Source organism: Equus caballus, chromosome 9, assembly GCF_041296265.1.
Source record: "Equus caballus isolate H_3958 breed thoroughbred chromosome 9, TB-T2T, whole genome shotgun sequence".
NCBI classification, from domain to species: Eukaryota; Metazoa; Chordata; class Mammalia; order Perissodactyla; family Equidae; genus Equus; species Equus caballus.
In genome coordinates this window covers 14689037-14708101 of record NC_091692.1, presented here as the reverse complement: position 1 = coordinate 14708101, position 19065 = coordinate 14689037, and the positions used below count along the sequence as shown (strand labels likewise).

The 19065-nt window shown below is 35.4% G+C and overlaps 1 protein-coding gene across 31 annotated transcripts in view; it reads right to left on the bottom strand.

The window, feature by feature from the left end:
- The window catches only part of EYA1 (EYA transcriptional coactivator and phosphatase 1), a 321217-nt gene that overhangs the window by 148885 nt on the left and 153267 nt on the right, over nucleotides 1–19065 (bottom strand). For 14 of the 31 annotated variants that reach the window (XM_070221423.1, XM_070221430.1, XM_070221427.1 and 11 more), the window contains 2 exons: nucleotides 7265–7314; nucleotides 5580–5707 (listed from right to left, as the gene is read on the bottom strand). In XM_070221423.1, coding sequence (XP_070077524.1) covers nucleotides 5580–5703 — 124 coding nt within the window. In that variant the 5' untranslated portion in view covers nucleotides 5704–5707; nucleotides 7265–7314. Of the gene's footprint in view, nucleotides 1–5579; nucleotides 5708–7264; nucleotides 7717–12440; nucleotides 13140–14060; nucleotides 14253–19065 lie in introns of those variants that run through there. The other 17 variants (XM_023648469.2, XM_070221434.1, XM_070221432.1 and 14 more) reach the window with 8 other exon arrangements.

Sequence of the window (19065 nt, the reverse complement as noted above, 5' to 3'; positions counted from 1 at the left end):
TATTGAGGCAATATGCCGGGCACATGCAACACCAGGACGAAATCTCACACACTCACGCACACGAGAATTCCAACACCAGAGTTAACTACCCTGGGCAGTTGCCCTTATAATGAAGTCCTTGTGTCATCAAAGCCTCTGCCATTGGTCCTTTCACAGCTCTGCCATTGGCTAGAGAATGGTGTTCTCCAGTCATGAAGGCACCAGTGTGGCAGTGAAGGCGCCAATGTTTAGTATGATGGTTTTAGAAAAGGAACTGGGAGATGATGGGAATCACATTTTCTCTCCATAAAATAATACAGTCATTTTAAAATCCAGGCTCTGGACTCAGACAGAACTTTATTTAAATACCAGGGCAGATACCAGTGGTACCAATTACAAACTATGTGCCTTTCAACTTCGCATTTAACCTTCTATGACACATTTGTCTCATGCGTAAAACAATAATAGTCCTATAGAAGAGACTATTATTTACATATGGTCTAGAAGTCAATAAATACAGAGTACTTAGTAGGTTCCAAGTGTGTCACAAGTTTCACTTATCATTCTCACAGCCAGCCGGATGTAAGTTCTGTTATTATCCCCATTTTACAGATGAGGAAACTGAGCCACACAGAAGCTAACTTCCCTGAGCTCACACAGCTAGCAAATGGAGGCAGAATTCAAACCTAGCCTCTTAACCATCATATTGGCAATCTCAGAGGAATTTTCTGAAGATTAATGAAGTAAATCATGGAGAATGGTCAGTATACTGACTAATAATGCTATTCATAAAAATTATCCATTATTATTAATTAGCAACAGGCATATGAAAATTATTCTCATACACTATATGGGCAAATATTAAATCCTAACAAATAATTTTGTTCATCCTTTCATGGTTTTTGCTAAAGAACTATTCAGAAGAGGCCAATTCTGTGGTCTAGAGATGTCATTTAGAAACTCCTTTACTCACAATGTCCCGTCATCTTCCAGAAACTATATCATGTGCAGAATGTAAACAATACTAAATTAGATTACCATTTTTCCTTTGACAACAGAATATTTGACCACGAATATATAAATAGAGCCTTTAAAATGCAGCCTTAAACCATAATTTTTAATACACATTCACTCCAGTTTACATTCTTTTTCTAAATAAGATTTCTTAAAAATACTCTAGTTGGATAAAGCTGTATTTTACTAAATCAAAATTACAGTGAGAAAAACAAATTCAGACAATTTGTTAGTGTTCTAAGCTTTGTAGAAATGATAAAACAACTTTAAAAGAACTTCTGATCATATAAATTTGAAAAACTGAATTAACCTACCATCCTAAAATAGGCAATATATAATTAAATAAATCTTGAAAAGCAGAAAATATAGCCACCTAATTCAAGACTGTATCTCTTATCTTCTTGGAAATCTGATACAACCAATTCAAAATTACTATTTGAATTACCATCAGAAGTCCTCCAAACCTACTTGTAGTGAAGATTCCAATGGCATCTGGTTTTATGTCACTTAAAGGCAAATTCATCGCTTTACGACAAGTTTAAACTTCCTCTTGAGTTCGAATCTAAATTTACAATAGACAAAACTCAGAAGGAGAGCTCTTAGTTCCGCTCGCTCACACCTCTTTTCCGCCCTTCCCCAATCCTCACCCACAGACAACCAAAAATAAACACTCCAACTAGCAATATATGAACCGACCAATCTGAGGCTCCCATGGACTTAAGACACCAGGAAAAACAAAGATGGAAAGAATCACTGCTTTGCAAACAAGGCCTTAATTAGGTACGTAAATAAAAGTCCTTTTACTGCTACAGCCCTAAGTCCTTCCGAAGGAAGGTTTCCCAATCAGTTCTCACACTTACACAACACAAACATCAACACGCAGGTTCTACCAAACAGCCATCTGAACATAGACTCACACGTTGGAAATCCTCAGATCTGGCACTTTAACATTTATTTAACTGAAGCATCACCCCAAAAAGCCTACATCTAAAACATTATGCTCTAACAATCTCTCTAATAAAAAATTTTCTATTCCATCCTGTCTTGGAAGACTAATGATCCAAAAGACTAGGAAAACCAGGAAAAGAAAAGCTACAATTGGTGTTTTCATAACCATCCATTAGTCTCCTCCAGATCAAGCTTTAACTGTTTAATAGTAACTAAAATATTTATTAATTCATTTGGAAACATATCACTTCTAACAGTGTTTTTCTGTACGCAAGTCAAGCATTCACTTCTGCTATTTGGTATTTTTACCTATTTATGGTTTATATTTCAAAAATTTATAAACTAGGTGAAGCCAACAGTTAACTGCAACAATAATGATTTACAAAGTGGTTGGAATAGAATATAAAAACACGAATAGTTGAACCTTGCGAAATACAAAACATTCAAATAACTATTCTAACTGAGGAGCATTTAATCTAGGAAATAAAAAAGCACAGAATTTCAGGCTGTAGCTCAGTGTCTTTCTGTCTTTATCCCTTAGATGAACCATGAAAATAGGCACTAGCCTGTGAGTACAGAACCTACAAACATTGAGTCTTATGATAATTTGGCAGCAGACTTAAGAAGAAACTTAATATCCTCTGCCTCTCCATTCCATTCCCTTCTTGTTTGTTCTTCAGATGAAGTTATGGTTTTTGATACAGGAGATTTTCATGTTTTCTTAGCCTTATTATAGGGACAAGTGGTGGCAGGAAGTAAAAAAAGGCTCTGAGTGAGAGAAGGCAACCTATAAATGTGGGCAGAGTCAACAACTGTGTAAACTCAAGGGGAGTTGTGTTGACCCAATTAGGGAAACTAGTTTCAATTGGGCTGCAGTGAAGTCACTTAAGTACAAATCATGGCATACACAGCTAGAAATATTTGTTATGGAGGTAGGGGTGGTGACTGATATTTTAAAGACTCTTTTAAATTTTAATGAGTTTCTTGTTTTGCATTCCTCTAATTCATTGGTAAGCACTGCTGGTTTCAAAATAAATAAAATTTCAAAGAAGGAATAGGAAAATTTATAATGATTATATCCCAGGGAAGCTTGCCAGATATTATGAATTCACTAATTTTAAGCTTAACTCCTCTAGTGGTGACTGGGAGGTATGAAACAAATGTATTATGGAACATGTAAGTAGCATGATAAATTGATTTACAAACTTAATAAAAACCCAGAACTTTCTGACAGTATTTGCATCTAAACAGGCATGTAACATGGGTCATGAAGAAAGTTTGGAGACATATTTTCAAACTGTATACTAAAATAAAACTAAAGATCCCAGTAGATTGACTACAATTCCATTTATTTTTTGGATAATTTATCCTGATATTTTCTAACTTCGCTTTCTAACTACCATACCCCTTGTGAAGGACACCAATAAAGAATCCCTGAAAATAGAGTGAGATGACTAACTGCGTATTTGTCTGAAATACATCTAAAAATTTCATTTCCAAGACATGAGTTAAGATTTTTATTTTAGGATAAGGAATAATTTCTAAGTGTTTCCCAGATTGAATGGTTCAGCAGATTACACAATTATCTAAAATATTTTATTATTTTGAACTTTTTTAGTTATAAGAGTCTTATGAAATATACAGATTCCTGAATATGAACATGATATCAAGCTATTAAATGTAAATACTAAGAAATACGCCGTCACTCCACATGCCCTTACAAAACAACCCACACGTCATTCACACAAGCCATCCAACGGCATAGTCCCCAACGCATACTCCTGCTTCCATATTGCGTGGCTCCTGTTGTGTAGAAGACAATTTGCCAGTAAATGATGACAAAATGAAAACATCTTACCCCAATTTCATTTCTTCATATATAAGAAAATTAACTCTCATTATTTCATAATTACTTCTACCAATATGTACTGGTATATTCTATTAAGCAAAATGATTGAACACACTTCGGCGTCTTTATTTTTTAAGTTACTTTAAATGACTGTCTTATTTGGACTCTTCAGTGATGAGAATGACCATTAAAGATTTGCATCCATGGCCCCCTCTGACACTCGGTCAGTGGCTGCTTGCACCATGACAGTGGCGTGGGGCCCACCAGCCCCGGGCCCTGCAGTGGTCTGTGTGATTGTGCACACACCCAGTCTACACCGTGCAACAGCCATGTTGCCACCTGAAGCCAAATTCCAAAGGAGAGGGAAGGCCGGCCTGCTTCTTCATTTGCTCTATAAAATCTACTTAAACCTTAGAACCACCTTCCTATCACTTAAATTTCTTTTTGCTTGCCTATCGAAATGGGAAGAAAAGAGTTTCAGATGAAAAGGCACCTTATTCAGAGATTAATTTTTTCTAGATCAACAAAGCTTCTACTTTTGACAGTGACTATTTTTCATAAACACTGGTAATGAATGTATTTACTTGAACAGGAAAATATAGACCATTTACATGTTAAAAAACAATCACGGTATAAAAATTAAGATGTCTCATCAGAAACAAGTGATTTTATATTTTTTTCTATAATCATAAATTTTATAACATTACTAGTTTCAAAAGGCTTCACTAATAGACACTGGAATACTGCACCAAATGAACAATTTTATGGCATTTAGTTTTGTATATTTCTAAGAACTGTAATAAAAGATCACCATGGTGATTGGGAAATGATGGTTGTTTATGGATGGATTTCTAACCTGGATAGTTCATTCAACTCTAGTGAAACTTTTGCTCCAAGTTCATCAGTGTCCCAGGGCTCAGTAAGGAATAAATAAGCAAAGATATCATCTGTGAAGAAGTAAATTTTCAATAGGCGAAAGCAGAAATACAATGCAAGAAATAACATAGCCTTGTATAAATTGAAGTTTTAAAAATATGTATGGTACCTAAATAAATGTGCATAAGAGCTAATAATACATACATATAGCCTTACTTTTCAAACTTAGGCATATATGAATCAAAGTAGGTATTCTATTCACATAAAATTTACATAAATATTCATATGTATTAATTACACAAAAATAATGGCAACAGTACTATGTTTAAAGTATACTATTTAATCACTAAGAAAGTAAATAACTTTCGTGTACCTTCCAAATAAGGTTGTATATTTGTAAGCAATGTTTTGTTTACTTATTTATATTTTAACAGCCAAAGCCACTAGAACACCAGGCATACAAATTATTTTATGGATATTTAGAAACTACCCAGTCCAATGTTACATTTAAACAAATTTAGTTATATTTAGTAACAAAAGGGAAAGTAAAGGACATAGTTCCAAATTTTCACTGCTCATAGAGCAAAACAATGCAAATTGACACTGTGCTATGGAGAATGATCAAGGAGATAAAATACACTCAAAGGTTAAAAATGTTACACACACACACGTATATGTGTGTGTATATATATCTCTAGGCAAAGTACAACCAGTCTAAGTAATGCTATAATAACCTAGCACCATGCAGGTCCTAACTAATGGTGAATACTGATTCATAAGCCAAATTACCTAAAGGGGAAATAGAACAGCAGTTTCATGGATTTGACACCTGAAATCACAACCACCTAATAACAGAGCGTCAACTGACGAAGAAACAAGGCGCAAAGTAAACAGCGAGAAGGCAGACACTCACCTTCGGTGCCATTGGGAGTCATGGAATTACTATTTATATGAGAGTTATCGAGTTTGGGACCACTGGGGGATTCTCCACCAGCACTCAGACGGCTATGCGGGCTGGTGAGATCCTGCATTTCCATAGACCTAAAGACAAGAAGCCTTCCGTTTGACAGATGTACCAAATTCATAACGCCACTATTTAATGCGCTAACGACTTGACACCTTCTTTGAAACACATTCGCACAAAAGTCCCATTGTATCTATTTTCTTAGACTCCAACTAGTTCATCTTACATTTTTAACTTCAGTCTTCCTTTCATAACGTGTACTATGAAAGGATGTCATCTGCCTCACCTATCTAGCCAAGTATTCACATGGAGTTTTAAAAATCTCTTTTTTTCTCTTATCTAGCTCATCAAGTAAAAAGATGTGATGAGACAATTACATCTACTTTAATTTCCAAAGAAAAATGCAGCCATGCTTTTCCTTTTATATTGGAAAAAACCAAAGGCAATGATTTTCTAAAAGACAAATGCATCAACAGGTATAACAGAAAAAAAAATCATTTTCCTGTGGAATCTGTTTCATCTAATAAATTAGCACTAGATACTCCCTTATAATTTACCACCCAATTGTAATTTAATGGGTCTCCAAACCAAATAAAACACTTGAAGCCTATAGCCTAGTGACAGCGAATGAGATAGTCCTGATGCATGTGTTTACTCTGGCAAACTGCTTAATTGTTCCTCTGTTTCCCTTGAAACAAATGCAGCATTAAAACATGATGATGTCGGCTCGCTTGTTTGCTTTGTGGATTACATACAGCGTGCCCAATTGAAAAGGGATCAGGCCAACATACAGTGAGTCCCTGGGAGCATTAGCACTCGAAATACCTCAGCTGTCACTTACCCAAGGAAATAAGAACAATTCTGCGGCACTGCTCTCCTTTCGCATTTTTACCATATAAAAACAGTTAAGTCCCCCCCTGAAAGTTCTTAGCCTCAGGACTGACTTATTCTCCAAAAAGGTACAGAAGCCCCTACTCATGTTCACAATTGCACAACTATCCAATTATATTTAATATTCTATTAATGAAGAGAGGAGAAGTTTATTTAAAGTCACTAAAAACACCCCTAGATGCCGTTCTGTTTTCTGATAGACAAGTTTTTGAAAGTCTGAGGCCCATTCACTTTATTTTACACTTTACGCGTTTTCCTAAATAAAAAGGAGGGGTTTATGTTACATATACGAAGCTGAGACTGTCTGTGCCTCACCTCCACCAGGTCAATAAAAGCTACAGTCATTTTAATTTGGAGTTTGCACTGACACTGATTGTAAATATCAGTTTTTAAAACAGCTTAACATGAACCATTTTACTTCTAAAGTGAGTTTTCCCTTCCCCAAACCTTCTGAATTCAAACTAGAAATGGCTTAAAAGCTCACTCTTCTGTCCTAACTATCCTTCCACATTCACAGTTTTCCTAACACCAGAAACTATAGCCCATAATCATTTTCAAACCCAGGCTCCTCTTCCCTTTCTACATACTTCAAATTTTCACAAGCACACATACACACAAATTGTTAAGTAATTTCCAACCGAGGCTGTTGCTATTAATAGAAATAATTAAGAAATACTAGACAAAAATAGATATGGGTCACAGAAAGGTAATCTCCAGAGATGTCAAATACCAACGATATTTACCTGCAACTTGAGGAAACAGCAACATCTGAACTGGTCTGAGATGTTCGCACCTGTGATCAGGGGTAAAAAAAAAATTAGAAGCTGTTGTTACTCTGCATCAGTGTCAGCTCTTAATTATACAGAGCACATGGCTGAGAACGACAACGCTCTCTTTTAACCAAAAGAGAAAAAGGAGGGTGGTGCAGCAGTGAAAGGCATATTGTCTTAAGTTGAGGTCTCCACTGTTTCCTCCTGCAGGTCTACCCTCCTCCTCCCCTTGTCAGGGGGGAAGGCAGCCAAATGACGGGATAGTGATTCATCACTGGCCTATGACAGCTGCAAACGGGATTACCCCTCCCCCAATCAACATGCAAAGCAGCCCGGCCTGGGCAGCTTGGAAAAGGTGCTTGGAAAAAAATAGCTATTAGCAAAATGAGTGAGTTTCACAGCAGTAGTTCAAGAATTAATCCTCCAGCATCCTCAGAAGATCTTTCATCTTCTGCTATCGCCAGCTGAAATAGACTTCCCGCCCACGCCTTTGACTCCTGACAGTTCTTATCCTTATCATGATGGTTTTCTCCTATATTTACTATTTGTCATTTAACATTCACTAAAACAGCTTCTGGGCAATCTTCAGGCTACGCTGGACCAACTGTAAATGGCAAAGGCGAGTTCTCATATCCCAAGTCACATCACGGAGCCATGTGCTCGTTTACCCATGCAAATTTCAAATTCAGCGAATGCTTATTCGTCTCTGCCTGGTCAAACAGAAAAGGCAGTTATCTTTTTGTTCAACTTTCCATCTTTTAAAACAGGGAAGAGAATGTAAAGTTTAATGATCAATTCAATATCCCAGTGAGCCAGAACTTTGGTCTCTTTGTCTCCAAGTGACTCTGTATTTCGGGACTTCACTGAACAACTACCTTAACGTGCAGCCTTTGCTAGTCTCTGCCCCTTCTCCAGAGGCAGCACAGACTGCCAGCAGGTGATAAACTCAGGTGAGGCCAGGCTGCTGGCTGGCAGGCACAGGCAGACGCCTCGCAGTAAAGAGCATTCTGCACAACGTTTAAAATGACTCAGAATTCCAAATCTTTGATGTGCATTTTCATTCAACCTGAACTGACATCAATTAGGGTTAGAGAACAAAGATGAGAACTGAAGCATCTCAAATGGCATTAAAGTTATCCAGCCAAATATCTTCTACTGAGTCCTGTTATTTTTTTAATTATGATTTATGAAATTAAGAAATACTACCTTTTTGGCAAGAAGAAAGCATCGTTTAAGTCTAAATATCCTGGTGTAATGTTACGTGAAATTTCTAGGTATGCTTTTCTATAATATGTGCAGGAAGAAAAATCATTTTTAAGAGATGCCTGAATATTAAATGAAAATTTAATTTTAATGCCTGCAGATATGTCATTTTGTGATAACAGCCTTCTGTAATTTTTGTTAAAGTTAGTATTCTCACACAAGATTAAACGTTTTCCTTTAGAAACTGCAACAATATACCTCAAGGATAAATTTCCTTTTTTTTTTCTTTTTTTTCTGCTGTTATACACCTGGAATAAATTATAGGTGAGAACTAAGTTTTAAGAACTCTTCTGGCTTAATTATGTGAAAGAGTAGGTAAAACATACTTTCTGTTAAATGTTAAAATGCATTCCTCTTTTACCATTAGCTAGATAGCATAATCTTGGAAATACAACTTTAGTTTCATCGTATAATTTGAATGTTTGATTATATTTATATTTGAGGTTTAACCTATCATATTTAAATTTCAGAGTCAAACTGTTAATATAAAAGGGAACTTCAAAATAAGAATTATTCTAACACGTTTCCTCACTGAAAAAATGCATTTTCACAACAACATATTTCTTTTACGCTTGTTCGACTCAGGTTCTACTGTACTTTCTTACACTACAATTTTTGAAAGTCCATATCCATGATCTTCATTTCATTAAGTATACTTCAGATATATTCTTTTGTGTCTCAAGGATTATTTAAACCATGTGTTGTGTGTTACTGTATTTAAAAATCACTCTTTAATCAAAATAACTTTAAAACAACTAATCCTCACTTAGGCTGGTCAGCTGAATCCACATCGAGGTCCAGGAAAAATAAATCTACTCTCAAGAATGCGAATGCAGACAACAATTAGACACAGATGTGAGCAAAATTAGTTACAGTTTACAAAATGCTACACTTCACATGCTTTTAGTTTCTTATGTGTAGTACAAGATTACAGCCCACTAAGGAAACATACTCTCATAATGACTTATCTAAAAAGAACACCTATTTCTGATTGGTGTTGATTTTCTCTTATCTTGGACAATCTCTCCGCAAGTTTCTGTGTTTTAAAGGTCTAAAACCATAAGACGTTTCAAAAATAATTAATGAGGCATATTTCCATTCAAAAGAGAAAAAATTATTTCATGGTTTTCAGCAAAATGCTGATAGGCATTCAGTGAGCTCACATTTTCTCCTTTATATCCATAAACTCAATGTTTCTTGTCTTCTCCTAATCTGGTACTTTTAATTCAAATGCTCCTATGAGTGCAAAAATATTTCCCATAACCTTATAAATGGTCACCTTATGTTACAATGAAATCATTTCACTTTAATGCTTTTTAAAACTCTTTGTATGGAACACCCAGAGTAGCACACTGAGTTGTGAAAATACAAAGGGAAAAAAGATAGCAGAACTTCTTAGAATTTAAATTCAAGAATCCTAAACTAGTAACTTTGACTTCTGATTAGTTAATGAGGTCTTTTAAGTTTGCCTTTTTTCTAATTAAATTTATAATTCTTCACAGATGGAACTTTTGTTGATGTTCAATTTGTCTCTCTCATTTTGTTAAACCTCACATAGTACTTCGCCAATCCATTGAATAGCCACATTAAATCTGTTAATACCATGCTCTTCAACCCCAGAAATTATTTCCAGAAGGCAAACTTGCTTTGAGAGATCATCAAACAAGACTTAAGGTACACATTTTATCACATTTTCCCTACCACAGAGCTCAGGATGCAGAGCAAAATTCATGACTTTTGCACTGTTTATTATACTTTGCTAAATTACAAATCAAAAGCATCTGACAGAAGATCATGTATGAAGCCAAAAAGTTAATAATGTTCTGTGAAAAGTAAACTGTAAATGGGAAGGATTCGAAATCTCAGCAGCACAGAGCAAATAAAATGTAGGTACTTGTCTAAATTATGGGTTTTTCCATAGGCTTTTTGCTTGCTAGAAGCAATTTTTATAAAATGACTATAATTTTAAACTTTTTTTTTTTCAAACTAAGAAGAAATTTTCAAAGTGAAAGTACTGAACTTATCTAAATAAATAGAGTTGGCAGGCAAGTTAGTTTTGCCCAACCACAGATCGACTGGAGTGCTCCCAAATTTGAAAGACAATGGCAATTTTCTAATCAGAATGTATTTTATAGGGGCAAAAAAATGTGCCTTAGGCATCAATCTGCTTTTTAATCAGAATATATTCTTGCTAAAATTCTCCTCAATCAACATTTCTAACTATAGTGTCAATGCTGCAACAAAATCCTAAACCTAAAATTCAACTTTTAGGAAGAAGGAGATGTCTTCTACATGCTAACACTTATTTTTTTCTTCATCAAAGACTCCATAAAATGAATGCCTTAATACTATTACTCATTTTAAATGTAATGCACTGTATTACTTTTTGAAGTAGCTTGTTTAAAGAAAATGACAAAATAGAGTTCCTGTGGAAACAAAACCAAATTTAAATGACATTGATTCTACCTACAATTTTAAAGGATTGTTTTCAAAATTGGCATTTATTTAAAATGTTGAATGAAACACTTTGCTATCTGATTAAATGGAAGAAGTGATTTTATTGTCGCAGCAAGTGGTTTCTCTTCTTTCCAATGTACTCCTATAAAATACATTTTCGCATTCAAATGGAAATTTTCTTTTGAGAAAATCATTTATCATGTCTAGAAAACTCACACAGCAGTTGAGTGCCTTTGGCACTTGAAAACTGAACAGTGGCTCAATTAGGTTTCTCTGTCTGTCACCGCGAAGAATTTTCAGGATTGAAAATCCATGGCTGCTTTCTCACTTACTGAACACTTTGGGCCTTAGGAGAACTCAAGCAGCGAGAAAGGAAAATATCAAATATTTGATAATGCAAAAAAGCGTGACTATTCATGTATGCATGTCCTCAGATCCCAAACGGTGGGCGAAAGGACTCACGCAAGCCTAGAATAAAACCTACTCTGAAAGAGACATTAAAAAAACAATCCCAAACCTATAAAACTATACTATGTGCTTAACTACTGATTTCTTGTTGCCCCTGTCATTTTAAGAAATGAAACATAAAAATGCTTGTCTAAATTCAATGACAGCTCTGAATTTACAAATTCTTGCAAATGCTATGCTTAATGTGTTCAAAAATTCCTCCCCAGAAATATAAGCCTCTGAGACATCAGCAATTCATATACTGATTTTGAATGACAAAAATTTAAATAGTAATTCCAAGGTTTAAGAATCTTGTTTTTAATTTCAAGGTCCATTCAAGTCATCTAAAGTGTCAATAAGTGAAAAATATATTAATTTGGCAAATGTTTATTATTTCACCTCTTGAAGACGAGCCTGCATAACTTAATGTTTGGGAAGTTCGTTGATTGAAGCAGAAGGATTTCCTTCCTTAAAAAGTGGTATCAATTTATTTTTGTTATCTGTTGTCCTTTCAAAATGTGAATGCCTTCCTCATTTTCTCATATCGACCTAAAAGTTATCTGTGTGTTATAACGGAGCTATACGTATATATACACCGCTTTATTCAATATCACACAATAATAGTTAAGGTTTGTGCAGCGATTCAGAAAAGATGAAGTCATCTCCCTGAAAGAATACAGTCGTGTTATTATATTTATTAATATAGATCACAACAAAAGTATTTGTTAACAATTAATTTGTAATTATCTCAATGATTCTAATCGCTCAGATAACGTGGGGGTTAAGAAACATACTTCTATGACGGAAGCCTGTGGCTAATAAAGTAGTACGTACAACGTGTCAGAATCTTCCCGATGCCCTAATGTTTGTATTTTAAAACAAATCAAAACAATACTAAAAGCGCTCCTGTTATCTCGGGCTTTGCCCAGAGGACAGCTGTTGCCAGCCACTACAATTTTTCAAACAGTCAGCTTGTACTTACAGCGCTTACATCTGCTGCATCCACCAGTTTAATGCGCTCCTTCGAATTTTCTGCTTTAGCAAACCTCCATTCCTGACATAGTTTGGCTCCTGGATAAGGACGCGGGAGGGCTTTTAGGAGCTCTCGCTGGAGCCCGGCGCTTCTGGAAGCGGAGCGCCTCTGGAGGGGAGAGCCCGGCCGCGGGGACCGCCGCCTGGCCGCTGCTGCAGGCTCGGGCTGCCGAGCGACTGAGCGAGGACGCTTCCCCCAGCCGGCAAGCCGCCACAGTGCACGGCAACAGGAAGGCTTAAAGTCGGAAGTGGCACTGGAGAGTTTCTACCTCGCCCCAAACTCGGAGCCATCAGCTCCCACCGTTCTGTTTAGCAACCGCTTTGAGCCCTGCGCTCTGTCCCCACTCAACAGCAGCCGCAGATAGCATCTGAGAAGCCTAGACAAAGAAACAGCAGAATCTCTTCCCTCGATTTGTTTGCGCAGCCTTGTAGGGCTGCCCTGGAGCCTCCGGGCTTTTTTTGTTTTTGCAACGCAAACCACAGCTATTCTCTTGTCCTAACCTTATTGGTTTAAATGCAACAATTGAAAGGAGCACGGCTCTGTCTGACTCAACCTTGCTGCCTAAAAAAAAATTTATTATGTAAATGAACGCGCCCCATGCTATCTGAATAAACAGCTGCGTGAGAAGAACTTCTCGCAGACACTGTCAACACACATCTCTTGCTGCAGCAGCTACCAATTACGAGCTTTGGGGAGCAGTTACACGTTATCTTTTATACTTTTGCAAAACTTTTTTTTCAGGCTCTGAAACTTGGAGAATCAATACTTTTCAAAACATTTTTTCCAAATGTACCAACCAACAGGTCTGGGGCAAATGAAAAAGAGAATAGCCATTTCCGTATCAAGTGAGGGAGAAATAAAGCAAACGTGTAAGCTATTATCAGCTTAACAATGAAAGCCTGAATCATGAATCTGTGATGATTTGTAGGATGGCAAGTTTTACATGAACAATTTTTTTTGGCTATGAACCAGATAATATTTCTGTGTCAATATTTTTAAATGATTTTGGGGAAAATATTTATTTTATCTAGAACTCTTTCTTTACAGTCTGTTCTTTAAAAAAATCCTAACTGAACTCAGGATCTGTGCACAATAATCTAACACTCAGAGAGTTGAGCTATTCACTTGATGACTCAGTTTAAGATATTTACTGTCATGTTTTAGGCAAATCAATTACTTCAGTTATTAGATCGATGACTTCACCATTATATTGATTTCAAATATTTAAAGAAGAGATCACTTGTGTGACTGTTGTATTTTAATTTGCTAACTCTAGACCACAGTAAAAATGTAAATGTTTATTTTGATACTACTCACTCATGCTAACCAATTTTGTACTCTAAAATAAAACCTTTATACCCACTGGATTTTTCTTAAAACTATTTTGTCATTACCGATAACCCTATTCTATGTATTTAGTCTTTTCATTAGTAATAACAAATATTCTCTTTTTTAAAAAGCTCTCGCTCTGGTATGAAAAAACATTTTTAAAATCACAGCAACTTTGTGAATGATTATATAATACATTTCCAGATCATCAACTAATAAAACAGATAGACATGTTCTTACCTTTGCTAATTTGTAAATGAAAGCACCATTCTGATGCGAACAAAACAAAAAGCTTCTAATGACCAAAATTCAGTGTGGACTTTCCCCACTCTCTCCCCTGAAAGGATGCCAATCTTAATTCCTCAGAAAAGAACCCTTTGTCAAACCTGAGACGGCTTAAACTGCAAACTCACCTAGGATTTCATTTTGTATGGTACCGGCAAGGAATCATGGGCTAGTCATCTACCATATTTGGGAGGCCAGGTCAAAAATCAGTTGATTGCTCTTGGATCTGTCCATATATGCAGCAGAAATAGAATTATGTTATCACCTTCAGTGCTTTCTCAGATCAGAAGTATCAGTTATTCAGTAGAAGGTATACATGCAGAAAATAAAATACAGCACGTAATGGAGGTTGCTAGCGGCATGAGATAAAATGTAACGTTACATTAATTCAATCGGTGATATCAAACACCTGCACAGTAGCTGCTTTGGCTCTCGTATTTATTTCTAAGCTCCATAAAATGTAAAATTTGAGGTGTTGGTTGGAGAATTCAACCCTGTTTGAAACTTTACATTAAGCTACTGTACCCATGCTTCCCATAGTTTCAAAATTATTTGAGACATAAAAGGGTAAAATATTTTTCTGATCCCTGAAAGATTATGTTGGCAAAGCCAGAAGGCTTGAACTACATGCAGTCATAACAGCAGGAGAATCGTCTAAACTATCAGACTTTTACATATAAATTGTTTGCCTGCATTATAATCAAATTTATCATATTACATTAGTTTTTATATTGAAATTCAATTATTTTTATTTATATAACCAAACAAGATACCATTAAAGAAATGAGGCATGTAATTATGAAGAAAATTATGAAAAGCATGATGAATGTAATGTGACCACTAATTGATATGATATAGGTCATGCTTTGTAATTATGTAACAAAGAGCTTAGTCATTGGCTAAAAGAAATATGCACATGCGTATATACCGCTTTTAAATGGTTTCCTTCTCCTAAGGCAACATTAGATGAACTAAAAACGATCACATGCTTAGCCATAAATTTTGTCTGGTTACTACTTCTGAATATCAAATATGCAATAATTACTGTACAACTTACATCCAAAATCAGTTATTCTCTGACAAATAGCCAAAATGTTAGCCATTACTAATAATATCCAGTTTGTAATGTACTGTTAACTTTCTATTTCTAAATTTTCACCAACTATAATTATATAACTTACCATATACTGTAAGGACAAAAGTGTTCCCTAAATAAAGTCATACACATTACAAGAGAAACTAGGAAGAAATGTTGAAAATTTGCCATTAGTAAAGACAGGTAATATGAGAAAACATGACTTCCTGATGTTTCCTGCAGAAACTTTAACATATCAACATATGAACAGAAGTAAAAATTTTCTAATATGCTTTTCCCCCACTAAAACAAAAAAATAAAATACAATTTTATCTGTTTTATCTGGAAAACACTTGAAATAGTCAACTATCACAAAATGTCTGAATGCCATTAAAGAGACAATATCTTTCACATACTATATCTCCAAACAGGTTTTCTCTCACAGATCAAGCTTTTGCCTAGACATGTGCCTAGTTATATAGAAGTCTGTAGTTTTGATAGAAATTGTTGGGGCTTTTCAATTAAGAGAGAATTTTAAATAAACGCATGATTGCAAAAATAAACAAATGCCCCTAACTAAAAAAAAAAAAGACAAGGGCAGATGTAAGGTATTCATTAGTACAATAGAAAAGGTAACTTGGAACTTTTCTAAAACTACATGAGTAAACAGCTGATTAATCAAATTAAATATAACAAACAAACATTGAGAAAAGAAAGGATAAAACACATGCCCTTCTCCCTTTTCCATTCCAATAAAAATAATAAAGTTCTTGAGTAGTTGTGAAGTTTCCAATAAAAGATGTCCTCACAAGTGACTTTTCTTCTATTTGTGTTTATCTTTAAATAATCGTGGAATGAAGCACGAATGCTATTCCCAGGTCCCATGTAAACCATCTCTTATCTCTGTTTCTACCATTCTTACGAGATTATTTCTCAAGAATAATGGTATGGTAAGCTGCAAAATATAGTTAGCACTTAAAGACCAATGCTTTTTCTTCAAAAGCAAAATCTCAGTTGTTATTTCCTCCACATTATTAAAATCAAAAATATCTGGAAATATTCAACATGTTGCGATTCAAACCGTTCAAAGTGGAACAGCAAAATAGAGTCCAAAATACTGTAGGTCTAGTGCTTCTGCTTCCACACAGCTCTCTTTTTCTCGTGGTCCATGCCATGGCACTACATCTGGCTTCTTTATGAAACCGTTGGAACAGTGTCTGAATGGCTGACATTACGATCCTTGCTGGCATTTGGTGTGGTCACTTCCATGACCTACTCTCTCCCCACTGGCACGAGACCTACAATGAGGGCCCTGCTCCCAGTAGCCTTCAGCTGAAATGCAACCAAGGAAAACATCCTCTATTTATTTTAAGAATGATCTTAAATCCGCCAAACTGAATGTCTACCAGTATTTTGCTAAATGTTTTCCATTCAAACTCCAACCTGAATAGCTGTTAACAGTAAATTTAAGGAGGCAATTACTAACTATTCACTGTGCCATGGAAAATTATTTTAATACATATTATAGTCTTTATACCAACACAATACGGAAACATAACCTATTTCCTGGTCTCCTAATAAGCACATTGGTTATTACACATGAATAATAACCATTTATTTATGTAGGGTGGGAAACTTGTTATCATATGTAGTAATGACTGTCTATAGGATGTTTTTTAAAAAAATTATTATTCTTAATAGAAACTCTGAGCAGCACTTCTTGGAACTAATAATGATACCAAGGGAAGGAGCAGATTTTTAAGAAAAGGGAATGCAATGATGGAGGCACTTTAAGAAAATATGACATATCAGGTTTTCTATTTCAAAATCAACGGATTTTCCAAAATGGCAAACTGAATTACTTTTTCTACCTTCTGCCAAAAATATGAAAATAACTGGTCTTGGAAGCAAGTGCTGAATCTCAGCAATAAGCTATTTTGCTTTCTCACACTGTAAAATGGTTTTCTGTTAACCTGAAGCAACCTAGAAAACCCAGGTTGTCTCTTCAACCTTTTTTTCCTCTAAGCCGTGGGCAAAACCAACCTTGTCTGCCCCTCCCAGGACATGTAAGAGGATCTGGAAATTTGCTTTGTGTTTTCCAGGTTTCATGACAGCTGAGTTCACAGTGTTTGAATTCTTCAGAAACAATGAATAGCTCATGGAAGAAGGAAGAGGTTTAGCATTTATTGAGTGCTTACTACATGCCAGGCACTCTGCTAGGCATTTTATATACATTCTTCATTTAGTTTAACAAATAATGTAACAGCTAATCTGTATGAATCCAGCTTTTTACAAATATGTTTATACCCCCACTATTTGTTCTGGAATCTGCCTCATTTCTCTAGCACCATCAAAGTTACCACTAAACAGGAGTTAAAGCAGTGGTACATTCATGCATCCTGATTGTAGGATCATTTTGGAGCAACGTGACACTCAATAAAGTTAATAAATCCAGAAAAGTGTGTGGTATATTGAGATGATATATATTGAAATGATATATTCAATATAGAATAGACACAATCACAATACAACATCAGATTACTCACAAACACATTTGCAAGTCAGTTTGCAGGTTCAAAAATAAAAGTACGTTAAATGGTCAATAGGGAAAAAATACGATGAATCCTTAAACTTGGAATTACCAAATCAGGAGATATATTTTTTCTCATTATTTATGAAAAAGGTGAATTATCTTCCTGAAGTAAGCCTTATAAATATTCCCAAATTTCTTTCTAATAATGAGGAGAAGCTAAGCATTTGAGTTTACAATAAGCAATTATACGGATAACCTGCTTTACAGTTCCATCAATTTCTTCCCTTTTGTATTCCTTAACTTCAATTATCCAGTGTGATAGGCTTTGATCTTAACACCCATTACATCATAAATACTTGATTTGTTCACCCAGAAAATAATTCCATTCAAAATGCACTCCCAGTCTCCTTATGCATTCGGAGGTATTGTTTATGTATTCAGAATCAAGAAGCTCTATTACTTTACAAAGGAATTACTAGGAAAGGGAAAAATAAAAAACCAAAACTTAATAGTCTATAGAATTTTTTTCTTCCTTCAAGCGGCATTAGCTTTTTCCCCCTCCAGTCTTCCAAATCGGAAAAAAAGAGTAACCTCTAAAGCTGTTTTAGACACAAGGTCAGAATTCAAAGGATCAGTAACTTAATCCATGGTGCGCTGCAATCACATTGCTATTGGAAACGCAACCAGAAGCACCACTATTCTAGATGTTTTTATTAAGCAATGTCACGAGGTATACAACCTGGAGGTTTCTCTCTACTGTAGAGATTCATACTTGCAAGTGATCAAGTTGCTTTGGGTCCTTGAATTTTACTTTAGAATGCTGTAGAGTAAGGAAAAAACTAGATTCTGCATTACCTACTAAGGAAAACAATAGCTTCAGTTTTTTCAAATACTGAAAGAGAGGACCTTTATATGGTCAAAATGTAAAAAAGATTTAAGTTTTTTGCAGTCTTTAGAGGCTCATAATTAAGAAGAATTCTTATTTCAGATGGTTTCGTATTTGAAGTATTATACTGATTTTTTAAATTTGTGGTTCACGTTGTTTCAAAAAATAGAAGTCTGGAAGCATCCTCTGCTTCTTTTAGGGATTCAGCTTTAACATCATCAATGATCTGGTTTACCTGAATTGCAAAGTAAAACAAAGTCAAGGATCCGGGGGTTACTGAATTAGTCCATTTTAAGTGTATATGATTCTTAAAATCAACACCCTGAGTGACTGGGAGTTACAGGCTGGTGGCTTGTTTTTTTAATCAATACAAGGAAAAACAAATAGTTTACCAAGAGGTCAGAGAGCCCGTGGAGGAGACCTCTACCACACAGTTATCACTGACAACCACCGCTGACAGCTCCGC